Source organism: Mustela putorius, unplaced genomic scaffold (genome assembly GCF_011764305.1).
Source record: "Mustela putorius furo isolate JIRA1106 unplaced genomic scaffold, ASM1176430v1.1 tig00000589_pilon_pilon_pilon, whole genome shotgun sequence".
Taxonomy (NCBI): domain Eukaryota; kingdom Metazoa; phylum Chordata; class Mammalia; order Carnivora; family Mustelidae; genus Mustela; species Mustela putorius.
In genome coordinates, this window is record NW_025421425.1 from 6,279,508 (window position 1) to 6,294,050 (window position 14,543).

A 14,543-nucleotide genomic window follows, 5' to 3' on the forward strand; every position below is an offset into this window, starting at 1 on the left:
AAGAGGTTAAAATTTTGTCTTAAAATGCGTGCCCCCCCCCAAAGGAGGCAGGAAGAACACGTGGTCTAATAAGCTACAGCCATTACTTCTGGCTGCTGGGTTTGCACAGGATTCTTAGTTTCTTCAAAAATGTATTGATTTCCCTCCCCTCTAGAGTGAAAATGAATATTATAACTAGAAGAAAATTAATACATGTTGTTTTTTGGAGAAGACAAATCCTCTTTGAAAGCCACAGGCTTTCCCAGCAGCTTTTGAGGTTAATTAAAACTTTTTTTAATTTTGATAAGATACAACATAAAAAGTATCATTTTTACCATTTTTAGGTATACACTCCAGGGGCATTAAATACATTCACATTACCGTGCAACCTTCGCCAGGGTCCATTCCCAGGGTCCAACGCCATCTGTCATCCCAAACTGAAACCATACCTACTAAGCACTAACTCTCCCCCCGCCCCAAAACCTGGCCACCCCTACACCACTTTCCATTCTAGGCACCTCACGTAAATGGAATCGGACCCTAGTTGTCCTTTTGTGTCTCGCTTCTTTCATGTCTTAGCGTGTCTTCAACGCTCCCCTATGTGCTGGTATACATCACGATTCCATCCCTTGCTAAGGATGAGGAATAATCCACTGTATGTGGCTACCACATTTTGTTTCATGACGTTAGCTTTTAAATCAGACTTTAATGTTTATCACGCCTGAACATCAGAAGGATCAGCCATTCCTATAATTGAAGGATGTTTACCATCAGAAGAATTAAGAACACCGGACGATACAAGGACACAAGTTATTTGATTCAGAGAGCCAAATTCTCCACCTAGGTAGAACCTGCTAAAATCTAGGTGTCAGCGCACCTGAGGGACCCTTAGTGGTCCCCAACTCAGTTGTCTGGGACCAAAGGCACGTGTGTCACTTTGTGTGAGTAATTAAAAATGCCCGCTACAGCAGTCAGGATGGCACTTGCCTCTGGGGGACCAGGGAATCTTCTGAGCCGAGGGAAATGCTCCGTATCTTGGTCGGGGTGTGGGCCACAGTGATACACATTTGTCACTTGTCAAAACTCATGGACCTGCACATTGCACCGAAATGAAGACCTGTACATTTCACTGGATGTAATTTACTGTATGTAAATTATACCTCGATTTTTTTTTTTTTTTAAAAGGAATGAAAAACAGGTTTGCGAGGACCCCTGGCAAGAAGTCACATTAGCCCTAAAGAAATGGAGTACATGAGAATTCTAGAGACACAGAGGTGGTTCTGCAGCTCACCACTGTTGCTTTTCTGCCTGTCTGCCTCGGGCTCTTCGGTGGGTCACCGTTGTCCCTGTGAGTGAGCGTGAGCTCCTTCCTCTTCGCTGCTGAAACACTGGTTTGTTTCGGGGAAGTCTGATAAACACACGGGATGGTCTGCCCAGGCCAGAGAAGCTGCCCTAATCTGGTACACAGCCCCACAGCTGTGTAGCCCGGGTGGCGTCATACCTGAAGGCATGTCCCTCTGCGTGGGAGGAGAGAGCAGACGCATCCTGACGACCGGGCAGGCTCCAGGTGATGCAAGGGTGCAGCTGAAGAGGGAGGGGACAAGCACCGTGACCCATTTTCAAGAGAAACAATGGCTCCAAGAGTGCACCAGGGAACCACATTCAAATGTGAGCTCTGGGACCGAGAAGATGCATTTTGACTCCCTCATTTCAGAGCCTGGCTGCCAGGGGCCTTTCTGGTTGCTTCTCCACTGTGCTCAGCTAGACTCACGAAGAGGTGAGAGTTACCTCTTTCTCATTAAGTACAGTTATTTGTTACTCTCGGCCCAGTCCGTCTTTATAAAATGTCAAATTCAGGCCACACAGGGTGGGGGGCCGCCTCGTGCCAGCCACAGAGTATTTCCTGCCAGGCCGTTTAAAAGCACTCGGATGTCAGACAACTTTTTCTTTTTTTCAATCTGCTGCTCTAGATTCCCCACACTGCTACTCCTCGCTATTAAAATGCACGGCCCAGTGGCCAGCAGATCTCCGGATTGCTTACGGCACAGCGGCATTCGGGAGCATACAAAGTTCTTACCGTCTTCCAGGCAGCTCTGAAAACAGAACGGGCCCAGGGAAGCCAGATGGTAAACTGGAAAAGAGCAGTCAGAGGCTGAGCTACTTCCCCAGACTTAATGTTATATTTTTAAGAAACTGAGTAGGGATTCTGAAAAGCTTCTCCATGTGGAGAAGCTCATTACCACTTAGTTAGGACAGTAACCTGAAGCGACCTGCTCTCACGGCCGTAAATGCTGAACCTCGAAGCTTCTGGACCCAAACCAGTCCTCTTTGGGTCTCTCACAAAATAAGCTCCCTTTATTTCTCATATCCTAGGAAATCACAGCCACGAGGCCAACTGCGGGCCCTTCTCTTGTTGGCTCGCCCGGTTCCCTAGGTACAGTCTCATTAACCTGCCGGCAGACATTCTGCCCTTCAGCCATTTCATTCCCCCTAGTGTGCCTGGGGCCTCAGCCTCTCTTTTCCAGTCACTTTGTAACTGCTTTTCCAAGGATTCCCACTTGCTCTCAGTTTCCTCCCAGCCTCGAGTCGGAGTCAGAGTCAGAGTCAGAGGGCCCCCTGCCAGCCGCGGTCTCCATCCAGGCAGAGGCGCAGGAAGTGTGCTGGCGAGCCTGCGTTCCTAGGCGGGCACAGAGGCCTCGGGCCTCCCTATGCTCCCCGATATGGAGCCACACAGAGCCCCTCCTCCACCCTGAGGCTGGGGACAGTGAGGTCTCCGCACGTCAGGAAGCAGGCTGTGCGACTGCCCCTTCTGACAGAAAGGCAATCTTCTACCACTGCCAAAGGTGTTGGACTCTTCGATAGCCCGGCCCATCTAATGATATCAAAATACCATAAAAAATGCAAAACCCAGCAAGGACCTGTGAGCTAACTTACACCAAAAGATACTCTCCCAGCTAAAAACGAACCTTGTCCGTCGGTCCTGGGACCCCAGGACATTTCCTGAACCAGATGTGCAGGTGGTTTCTGATAACTCCTTGTCTGGGGGAGAAATTACCCCCCAGGGGCCCTGACAAATAACCGAGTTGTCTCCCCTCCCAGGATGGACTTTGAAAAGACAACTGACCTCTTTGTCATTTCAAGCTCCTTGGTCTTCGGCACCCTGAGTGGTATCTGGTGGGAACAGCAGCTGAATGATCTCCAACCACGGAAATCACAAGACAAAACAAACAAGAATCCCCGAGTCTATATGGCTTGCTGTGAAGTCTGTCAATTTACCTCTACTGTGTTTGTGTTCGCCTTTGCAGATGGAGTGCTTCCCTCGTCGGTGACAAGGGCATTTGGAGAAGGGGAGGCAGGGCGTGGCCCCAGCGAGAAGACAACTATCTCAGAACAGCTGGCACAGCCTTACCGCCTTCTGGGGTGTGTGATCATAAATGGCCCTGTGCAATTACACACACTGACATATCGGTGTCCCTCCATTTGCAAAAGTGGTTCACGTGTGTTTCCTTTACCAGGACCTAAGCAGCAAGGGCAGGGCCATGTCAAAGATGGCAACGCTTCCCTTGTTCAAAGGTCACTGGCTTGACACTGACTCTAGAATGCCTCCAGAACAGACACAACATCAGCACAGGGCAGGAAAGCGAGTGTCCTAAAGGGTATGTGCTTTTTCCCAAAGGAGGCCTCCAAAATGATTTATTCTTCATGTTTCATGAAAATCTCGCTAAATGTCAGTTTCTTAGGCCCAGCGCAGATCCGAAGCAAGAAATTAAAAGGTACTCATCATGTATTAGCTATTTTTATTATTTTATTATGTTGTTGTCTTGGTTAGTGCCAAAATCTTCAACTGTTTTGACTATCACCTGTCAGCAGCTACCCCCTGACGGCCCAGCACAATAGGGATCTACAAGACATCAAAAAATATTTCATGACGTCCTGAGTACCATATTTATCTAATAAGGTAGACAGATGTGTGATACGTATTTCCAGCAATGATAACTTTTGTACTAAAGAAAGAAAAAGAAAACTAATGATTTATATTTTAAGGGGTAAGCTTCAGTTATCAAAAAAAAAAAAAAAATGCACTCATGCAGGCAGCTCACATCCAAATAATGCTGCAGAAAAACAGGGTTTTCCTTATTTTTATTGCATCTCCACAGCAACTCACAGAGTTACAGGTGAGAAAAAAGTACCAGATTGACTTTTCTAAAATGTAAGCATCAGCCAAGTCACTCTGGTATGAGTTTCACAAGGTTTCTTTACTCCAACTCACCTAGGACATTAAAGAAGAATGTGTGGCATCTCTCATCCTCCCATACCAACATACCCTGCCCCATGTCAGACAAGGGAGAGTCAGGAGACCTGGAGACCCCATTACTGAGCCCTCACACCCACTGAGCTCATCACAGCTGAGAAGGGAGATGGTGCCAGGAACTGTGTTACTTGGGACTCACTGCTTTCAAAGAATGCGATGGATCCCTAGAGAGAGATTTAGATACTGTCTTGATATTTGAAGATGTTGATTATGTTTTGAAAGATATGCTTGGGAAGAAGGATTCTGACAAAGTAGTAGTTAGGCAAGTCATCAAACCAGTCAAGAAATAAAGAAATGGAGAAACCTGCTGCAGGATTAAGCCTCTGTGGTCTAGAAGTAATCCACTTACCTAAGTGCATCAAAGGAATGGGACTTTAAATGTAGATTCACATCCCCAGAGAACTGGGAAACACCAAGGGGACAGAGTATCAGTTGGCTAAGGCGGTCACAGTGTCCTTGACTAAATATGGACTGCCAGGGAAGAGTGACCTCATTTTCTATGTATGAACCAGAAACTGAAATAGGTACCCAATTACGCCAGGCATAAAACCCAAGGCAGTCAGAAAAACACGTTATCTACTTATTACACAAAGATGCTCACTGAAACTTTATACGGCAAGAAACAAGAAACCTCAGCATTTAAACAAATTGGGGAAGAAGCAGTTAAAGGGGATTAGGAAGTACAGACTTCCAGTTAGAGAGTAAGTCATGGAGATAGAAAGCACAGCCTAGGAAATATAGTTAATAACACTGCAATAACCTTGTATGCTAACAAATGGTGACCACATTCATCACGGTGAGCACTGTGTAAGGTACAGAATTGTCAGATCACTACATTGTACACGTGAAACTAATATAACATTGTATGTCAACAGTTCTTCAATAATAAAAAGTAATAAAAAATAAACACCATTGCAAAAAAAGTAGGTACTTGATAAGTAATAAAAGAACAAACAAAAAAATAAACAATAGGGAAACATACACAGCAAAGGGAATGACAGCATGCTTGTATAATCAAATGCTATGCTGCTATTTAAAAGCATACTTAAATACTTGTAAGTGATATGGGAAAAATGCCTCTGGGTTCTGCGAAACATACACATATCTCAATTATGATGAAAAAAATTTGGCAGGAGATATTCAAAACATTAAAGAAGTTCTTTTCTTTGGAGTGGAATCAGAGGTATTTTTACTTTTTCCCTCCATTTTGAAATACTTAACCAAACTTTCGACAGTTAGCATTTAGTATTTTTATAATTAGAAAACAATGAATGGCATTTTGAAATCTATTCCATTACCATAGAATAGACTGAAGGGAAAAAAATCCCTCCCTCCCCCACAGTTGCTTGGAAACTTGGCTGGAGATTGCCATTTCTGTCTCTAGGTACTTTGCAAAGTGGAACATACAATGGGCAGTTTTATTATTACTTAAGGCAAGCTCTGCCCGGGGGGTCTCTTCCTTCACTTACAGATCTCGGATAGAGGGATAGAGAGTCCTTTCCCAGCAGTGGCCAAAGTCAGACACACACACTTTTTCATTCTTTTACCTCCTGGTCTGGAGTGGGTGGGGGGATGTATTTCCCTACTTAGTAGACAAAAAAGACATTTATTAAACTATTTTTCCTAGGCCTTTCTCTTTTTCCATTTTGTGGTATTAGTAATTTGAGACCCTTATATTGTGAAAGCCTAATGCTAGGTTCCCTCAGTTTGAAAGGACTTAACGTTCCCGTTATGCAACTTACTCTACAATTCTAACAATCCATATACAAAGCTCTTCATTCACACATAAAAACTTTGGGTCATTGAATTATTATGAATTATCATACTGGACCCAACCAGATTCAGTGAATCATCTAGGGCAATCAGAAATACCCACAGTTATCATCTTGGTGTGGCAAAGGGAATTACCAGACACTGGGCAGAACACATTTCTTCTCAAGTTTAGAGAACAATTTTAAACTTCTTTACTCCTTTGAAGTCTTCATAATGAAGTTGTATTTAACATTTTAGGTGCCATTAAGTACCCTGAAACAAAGCTCACTGATTTATTCTACATAATTTGGTGAATTCGGCTTTTAAGGAATTCAGGGACTTTGTACCAAGTTTAGTTTTAAATAGAAATAAAAGTCCTTTGAACATGGTGACAACAGGGACATGTGCAGATACTTTAAAAAAATACATTGTTCAAAATCTATCTTAGCAATCTGCAGTGCTCTAGTGCTAAAGACTAAATAATTTCTAAATAATTTTACTGTGAAGTAGCCGCCGCTTATCTTCCTCCCTTCTAACCAAAGGCAAAATAAGATACACTGTTGCTTTATCAATATGAATTATCTGTAGAGTTTGGTTCTTCTCCTGTGAACCTCTTGGTCACAATCCCTTTGTTCCTCAGAACCGTTTTTATGACTGTCTTAAACCATGAAATTCAAAATTTGACTGCTAAGATTAAGTTTAAGCCCAGGCTGGGAACCAGAAAAGCCAGAAACTTATTCCTAAATTTCTAACAACTCCCAGGCGGATTTCAGCAGCAGGGGGGCGGGGGGGGGTGCTGACTGGAGGAGGTGGGGAGCAGGAAGGCCAAGGGCCAGGCAGATGTGGGCTCGAGTCTTGGCTCCTCCCCATAATACCTGCATGATCTTGCACAAGTGACTCTACTTGCCCCAAACCTCTCAGTCTTTCCACACTTTGTAACATGTGCTAGAAGCACATACCAACTAGTCAGTAAATGGAAACAACTAATAATTTTGATTTTCAATCTGTAAAAAATAGAGATAAAATGATAATTCTAGATTATCATAAAGTGTACTAAGCACCCACAGGGTCCTACAAACACAATTTTACTTTCTGCGATAATGGACTGATTCTCATTGTTTCCTAGGGTGTTTTCATTTACTATTAAAAAGCAGGTTATTCTAGGTCAAGCAGCTTTTCTCCCCCATGTAGGATGTACTCCTCCCTCACAACCCCCCAAAATTACTGCCACCACCAAAATTTAAAATGTGATAACAGGTTTTGCTAACCTTGTTAGAACACTCCGTAATATTTGGGTTTCCTCCCTGACTGAGCCATAAAATTATAGGGAAATCTATCTACAACCGAATGTTCATACATCAGGAGGCTTTGGATGAATCACTGCAGGCTTCTTCCTAGCCAGCCCCTCCCCGACACGCACCGACAGCTGAGATAATTTATGAATATGTAATACCTTTACACAATCACATATGTGCTGTTTATTCAAATTTCAGTGGAATCCTGCATATAGCTGGATTTCCATTTTAAAAGTTCTATCTACATTTTGTTTACAGAAACAGCAAACTGACGTTTATAACCATAAAAAAACCCCTCATCTTATATTATCTTTTGTTCTTGACAAGTCAGAGACTTAACAGCTAATGAGATGCTTTATTTTTTAAATTTTGCATTTCTTGTTCATCTCTAGAACATGTGACCCAAGGGCTGCTTTGACCTTTGACCCCTGTGCTCCTCTGTTACCCCTCTACTGGAGGATGAGTCAATTTTTGAAATATGAAGTCTTGTTCACTCAAGGCAAGGTATAACACACCTGCACACTCCGAAAGAATGATGGAGATCTACATGCATCCATCTGTCTGGAACATGATTAAAAACCCACATCAAGAGCAAAGTATTTTCTGAGGTCTAATGCAGACCACTTTTGCAGATAGGTTCATTTTCCTCCTCTCTGTTGTGTTTTAAGGCGGTTGGGGTAAAATGCACTTCTATTCTTACCCACAGGTGACTGGGTCACTCTTCAATTCCTACAGTAATTCTTCTCCTTCAGCTTAAGAAAACGTAAGTTCTGTTCCTCTACCCTTGCACAATTTTGCAAAACAATTATCATCTGATACCAGATGGCAAAAGAAGGTTTTTGGAAACCTATCATTCCCTCCCCCCCAACTACTCTGACAGACTATCTCCACAACCAGGCAGCCTGTAACCTCATTAACACACCGGCACTTAAGGGATAAGGGCCTCAGACAACACTTGCTGATAAAACATTTGTGCAAAGAGACAACTCTTCCAATACTTTACGTACGTCGGCTTTGATCATCAGGTCAGAGACATTTTAAGGATGCGTCTGCATTATTAGGCCCACTAAGATAAACCGAATGTGTGACTGTTTCTTATGTCTAGTCTCCCTTTTGGGACCTCAGGAGATCTTTTCCCTTACACTAAAATCAAATGCTTAGTTATATCTGCCTGGCACTAAATCAAGGCAAATGTGAGGCAGTAGTATGGTATGTTTCAGGTCATTTAATTACGACAAGGAATACTCTCACCTCCACCAGTTATCCCATATAACTTTCTTTCTCTTGTTCCCTCCCTCTCTTGCTCTCACATACGCGCTCACTGTCTCTGTTTCTCTCTCTCTCTCTCTCTCTCACACACACACACACACACACACACACACTATAACAGCTCAGGGAGAAGGGATCAGGTGAACAGCTCCGGCTTTCTGACCTTTGGGATCACTCCAAGAAAATAAGCCTTAAATAGTAGAAGGTGCAGGTGAGCTTACAGCACTGGACTCATCTAAAATGTGCAGGGCCGTGTAGTAAATTCAATCCTAGAACCTTTCCACAGATTATACAAAACACCTGAAGTCCCCAGTGCTCTGAGAGAAGAGAAGGTGGGCAGAAAAGAGGCGGAGCAGCAGAGATGCCCTGGGGAGACCCTAGGGAGCAAAGTGGCAACGGAAAAAAAATATAATAGTTCACCGGAAGAAATTAGTTTGCTTACTAGGCAAAGGTCTCCAGACACTATACCATTTTGTGAACATTTCTGGGCCAGAAAATTTGAAGTACAAGTAGCTTACAATGGGGGCCAAGCATTAGTGAGCTTACAGAGTTGAATCAAGCAAAAGTTCTGAGTACAGAGAGACACATCCAAGCAGATACTCATCCGACAGAGCAGTCAAACAGACCCCCTTCTGAAAGGGGGTATTTAAAAAAACAAAAAGTGCACCAACACAGGTGCATTTTTTTATACATATATTCCTTGAAGTCTCTCGACTTTAAGTCAAAGAAATAAGATAGTACAATACCGAGAGTGAGGCTCAACACTCGCTGGGGCCAGTCCCCACACCTGCCTCCTTGACAGGCGGCAAGCCACTGCCTCCCACCCCCATCCTCTCCCTGGCCTTCAAACGCAGCTGCATCCCGCTGGAGGCTCTGCGAAAAAGGTTCCCATAGGCAAAGTGCAGAGTACCAGTGCCCCACTGTTGGGAGAGTCTGCAGCGCTGGGGATTTGCAATGACGCCACATGGAGAGAAACGGGGAGGGGTGGGGGGGGCATGAAAAAGAAACAAGGACGAGAAGGCAACAAACAAAAATGCACTCCCCTGCTTTAGTGGTCCAAAAGGGAAAAAAAAGGTGTGGGGGAGAGAGAAACCCCAAATTAGAGATGGTCAACGGTTGGCTTATCAGGACACATTTGGGTACCCTTAATCAATACCTGGGCAAAAAAAAAAAAAAAAAAAAAAAAGAAAAGAAAAGAAAGAATAAAATTAGAAGTACCTGGGAAATGAACTTGGGACACGTTCTAATACAAAATCTCCCCATCATCGCCATCACCATCACCACCAACACCGCGTAAATAAAAACCAAGCACTTGAGCTATTAGCAACTACATTCTACTTACAGACCTGACGTTTACATAATAACAAATTACATAATACTCCTGCTGTGCACTAAAAACCCTTCTATAGGTGAAGCTCTAAACCCTCTGGTCTTTTAACATTTTCCAGAGAAAGCTGGAAAAGTCGGCTGAATAACTGGGGGGAGGGGGAGATGGAGTGCTGGAAAAGTCATCCTTGACAAGCTGCAAGCCCCACCAAATGCTCCCGGATAAAAAGGGACTCGGAGCAGGTGACTCCCCGCGGCTTTCATCCCCTGGCGCCCGGGTGTCTAAGGCCAAGGCAGAGCGAGCCCGGCGCGGGGCGCAGGGCGCGGGGTTCAGGGCGGAACTGCCCGGGCCGGGCGAGGGGCGCGGCCGGGGCTTACCTGCTCCCCGAAGTCGATGGCTATGTTGGTGATGCCCAGGGGCACCAGGAACCGGATCAGGGGCCAGTAGTGCGTGAGCGCCGGGAATTTCACCATAGTCCCCGCCGTGGGCTGACCCCACACACATCTGCCGCCGCGAGGGGACTCTGCCGGGAGGCGCGGGGCGAGTGGGCCGAGCGGGGGCGCGGGCGGACGGAGGCCGCGTCCGGCGGGGCCTCGGGGCGGCGGCGGCGGCGGCGGCTCCTCCTCGCGGCTGCGGCGCCCTCTCCAAGCGCGGCTGCTCTAGCAGGAGATCCGCAAGCTCAAGTCCATCCCTGCTGCCCTCCCACACAACAAAGATCTGCCGGGAAAAAAAAGAGGAGGGACGGCGGCGGCGGCGGCGGCGGCAGCAGAAGGTTCTGCTGACAGCGGCTCCATTATAAGCGCTCTGGGGCCCGGAAATAAATAAATAACCGCGCGCACGAGGCGCCGCCGCCGCCGCCGCCGCCGCCGTGCGGAGGAAATCAGGGGCGGGCGCGGAGGCGCGGACACCGCCGGCGGCCCCGGGGGCGGGCGGGCGGCGGGCTGGGGAGGGGCCGGGCCGGCCGGGCGGGCGGCGCCCTCCTGTCCTCCGCCGCCGCTTGCGCTCGGCGCGGCCGCGGGGGGCGCTGCGCACGCACAGGCCGCGGGGCCGCCGCCGCCTCCGCGGCTCCCGAGGCCGCGCGGGCTGGGACTCGCTGCGGTGCCGGGGCCGGCCAGGGGCGGAGGCGCGAGCCGGCGGAGCGGCGGGGCGGGGGGGCGCCGCGGGGAGCTGAGGGCCGGGGGCGCCGAACCTCTGGAGGCCTCGGGGACGCCCGGGTTCTGGCAACCGGGCCCTGTCGCCCGCCCCGCGGGGCCCGGGTCCGGCGTCCCCTCGCCGTCCCGGGAGCGACCGGGGCGTGTGCGAGCCTGGCAGCCGGGGGACGTGAGCGCGGACGCGCGGGGCGGGATCCAGGCGCGCGGGGCTGCGAAGGACCGGGAGCCCCCGGCTGTCCCCGGCGAGCGCCGCGCGCACTCCGTCCCCCGGTGGCCGCCTCGGACGGGCGGAGACGGGCCGAGGACGCCCCTCCCGGGCTGGGGCTGGGGCTGGGGGGCCTGCTTCGGGCCCACCTGGGAACGGGGGGCCGGGAGAGAGAGGGAGAGACGCTCCGGAAGGCGGGGGAGGGGGGAGCGCAGAGACAGAGCAACGGTCGCAGCGAAGGGGGCAACGCTCTCGGGGTGTCCCAGGGGAAAAGGCGCCGAGGGCCGCGGGGACCGCTCCCTGCACCCGCCCAGGCCGGGCCCGCCGCCCTTGGGGAGCGCTGGGACCTGCCTCCCGCCGTTTGCTAACGTGAGCCCAGATCCTCCCCAGTGCACCGCCGTTTTAAACCCACCGCAAACTCGAAAAGTCTGTCTCTTTTAGATAAACAAGGGGAAAGAAGAAAGAAAACACGGTTTTTTATTATACGGTGCCCCAGTGACTTTAGGGCAAAGACTAGCCGTGCCGAGGGTTTTCCCTAAAACTTCAGGCGAGCTTGACAGCCAAGCCAGCATCCGTCTGCGCCAGGGCACGAGGACAGCGGGTGGAGGCCCCGGGAGGGAGAAGTGCCGCATGCAGGCAGGGCTTCGTGGGAAACCTCTGTCCCTTCTGCTAAATGTTGTCCTGAACCAAAAACTGCTCGCAGATAATAGTTTATTAAAAGGAAGGGGTGGGGGAAAGCGCCTCCTGTGCAGGGTCGGCTTCACGGGCTTATGACCCGTGTCGCCGCAGCGAAAGTCCCAGCGTTTGGAAGACTTGTATTGGTTTATCCGACACTGTTGCCCTCTTGAAATTTCTAATTTTGGAAAGAGAGCCCATCCTGCTCAGATGATTTTACACTCCCCCCCCCACATCACATGATTCTTTTAAAGTTTAATTAGCATAATGAATTAAAGTAATCTATTGTTAAAAGCCCTAAAGTAATTTTGCAGCTAGGAACGAACCCATTACCTCACATGTAGCTTTGTAAAGCTGGTGCTCATAGCAAGCTAGAGACCTCAACTTTCTGGTTTCAGGCATTTCACAATGTATTTGTAAGGATCAAATGTTTTCCATATTTTATGCCATTTAAGAGACCTTTTAAAATTCCACACGGTCCACACAAGGCCTTGAGAAAGAGGAAGATAATTCACCCTGTAGCTCTGATGTAACCTCAAATGACATTCCCTATAATTAAAATGAAAATTTGGTAATTATGTATTGTGTTACCTGGTGTCAAGTAATATTTTCTAAAAGACTTCCCAGAAAAACAGGAAGTACTTGTGACAGGACTCTTCTCTATGACAAGTTCCCAAAAGGTGTGTTTTAATGTAGTCAAATCTTATTTAATATATACCAAGAGAGCTTGTTATTTAAAGGAATTCTCTGGGAAGGAGTTCTTTTCTAAAGCAAATATCACCTTACGGTTACTCTAGGTTTCCCTGGGCTCGTTTTACTCAAAGCAATCTAATTACACTGACCTTTGTCTGGAATGTGCGGTTGATGAGGTCTTCGATCAATACTCATCAAGTCCAGTTTGCTTTGGCTGGTCTCTGGACAAGGACCCGCCATGTCGCTGCCGGTGCTGCTACTGGCCCGTGTACACACACAGCTTCCCTCTTCCGGAGGAATGGTGAGAAAGTTCCAGGGAATCAATGAAAGGCCGCCATCCTCGTTTGAGTATTCTGAAAGTGTATATTTCTCCAATGAGTGATTGAATAGTGTCATCTTTGATTACGGCAAAGAGCACTTTTTAGATTGGAGAGGCCTCCAAATTTCAATCACATAGTGGCAATATGGAAGTTAAGGGGACATTTGATTATTTTTTTCTGTCAAAGACTCAAAGTCAGAGAACTGATTTCAAAGGGGGGTTTTGGGCCTCTCTTTTGCTTCCTCTTTTTAACTTGGTCATTGTTTGAAAAGATAAGTTCAGAGAAACAAGTGATGATAATGAATGGGGAGTTTTCTAAATTACACAGAACCCAGAAGAGATCACAAAGTCGTTTGCACTGGATTCAGAGGGTTATCTTTCAAAGGGTACAGCTTTGTCTTCAATTTATAGAATTTTTGATCAAAGGACGTTGCAAGATTTATAGACTCTACACTCAAAAGTGTGAGGAAAGAATATATACATAGAAGAAAATGCTGGAAGAAAATGCTGCACTATTAACTGTGTTTAGGTACAGTTGCATAGTATTATTAATTTCTTTTTATACTTTTCTATATTTAACATAATGGCCATATAGCAGCTTATTAAAAAAAGTTTTAAAACATATTTATGAAATGTCATCAGAAGTGCAAGTGGACATTAATAATCAGAGCATGGGAAAAGTTACTCTTCACGGAAACAATTTTATAAACGACCAGCCATATGCCATTGTGTTGGTGTTTAAAATTATTAAAATTATTAACTCCAATTTTTGAAGAAAAAGTTACATGTGTGCCTCATTTCTTTTTTTTTTCTGGAATTGGTCTCAAATGATTATGCACAAGTTACCCCTATATCTGTTGCAAAGGACAGAATAAAAGGTCATGTTTAAAATCATCCAGTTCTCTAACTCTGCAACTCGGATTTCCTTAATTGGAGGAGCCCACTGGCAGCAGATGGGAATTGTAGTCATGGACGGGGTCTGGAAGAAGGTGTCAAAAAGATTTGTGAAAGACTGACTTTATAGTGTTATGTACACACTATAATTATCCTCTCTTGTGTATTTAGTGTACCAATTTATTTAATAGATAGTTCTAGTGGAAGATTTAGTCCTGGATATTGGTGTCTTTTTTTTGGATATTGGTGTTTTGAAATGAGCAGGAAGCCCCCTCCCCTCATAGACTAGCTATAAATTCAATCCTTATAGTTCTACATCTGCGCCTCATACAATTTTAAGCCATGGCTCATTGGGCGTGGCGTGGGGAAGCCTCAGATTTCTAGACTATTTAACTATGTTCGTATGAATATTGTTCTATTTGATGAAGTCATGATTTCTGCCCAGATCCAAGCTTCCAGAGAGCAGAAGACAAGTTGTCTACTTCCCCCCAAGCTGCATGTTTTGCTTTTGTGGTCTCTGTGTCATTCCAGGCTAAGCCTTGTAACAATTTGACTGGGCCATTGATCAAAGCCAGTTTTTGTACTCTCAACACATCCCAACAATGGGAGGTAGGAGGTGAGTGACACGGATAAATGGTCCAGAAATGGAATATTTGCTATATATAAACTGGA

General features: G+C 46.5%; 1 protein-coding gene and 1 long non-coding RNA gene across 2 annotated transcripts in view; one reads left to right on the plus strand and one right to left on the minus strand.

Moving 5' to 3' along the window:
• Positions 1-10,806, minus strand: part of ANKH (ANKH inorganic pyrophosphate transport regulator) — a 127,599-nt gene extending 116,793 nt beyond the window's left edge. The window contains exon 1 of the mRNA XM_004761211.2: positions 10,312-10,806. Coding sequence (XP_004761268.1) covers positions 10,312-10,407 — 96 coding nt within the window. The 5' untranslated portion in view covers positions 10,408-10,806. The remainder of the gene's footprint in view (positions 1-10,311) is intronic.
• Positions 10,807-10,991: 185 nt separating this feature from the next.
• LOC106006647 overlaps positions 10,992-14,543 on the plus strand; it is a 38,207-nt gene continuing 34,655 nt past the window's right edge. The window contains exon 1 of the long non-coding RNA XR_006607332.1: positions 10,992-14,487. This is a non-coding gene — a long non-coding RNA (uncharacterized LOC106006647). The remainder of the gene's footprint in view (positions 14,488-14,543) is intronic.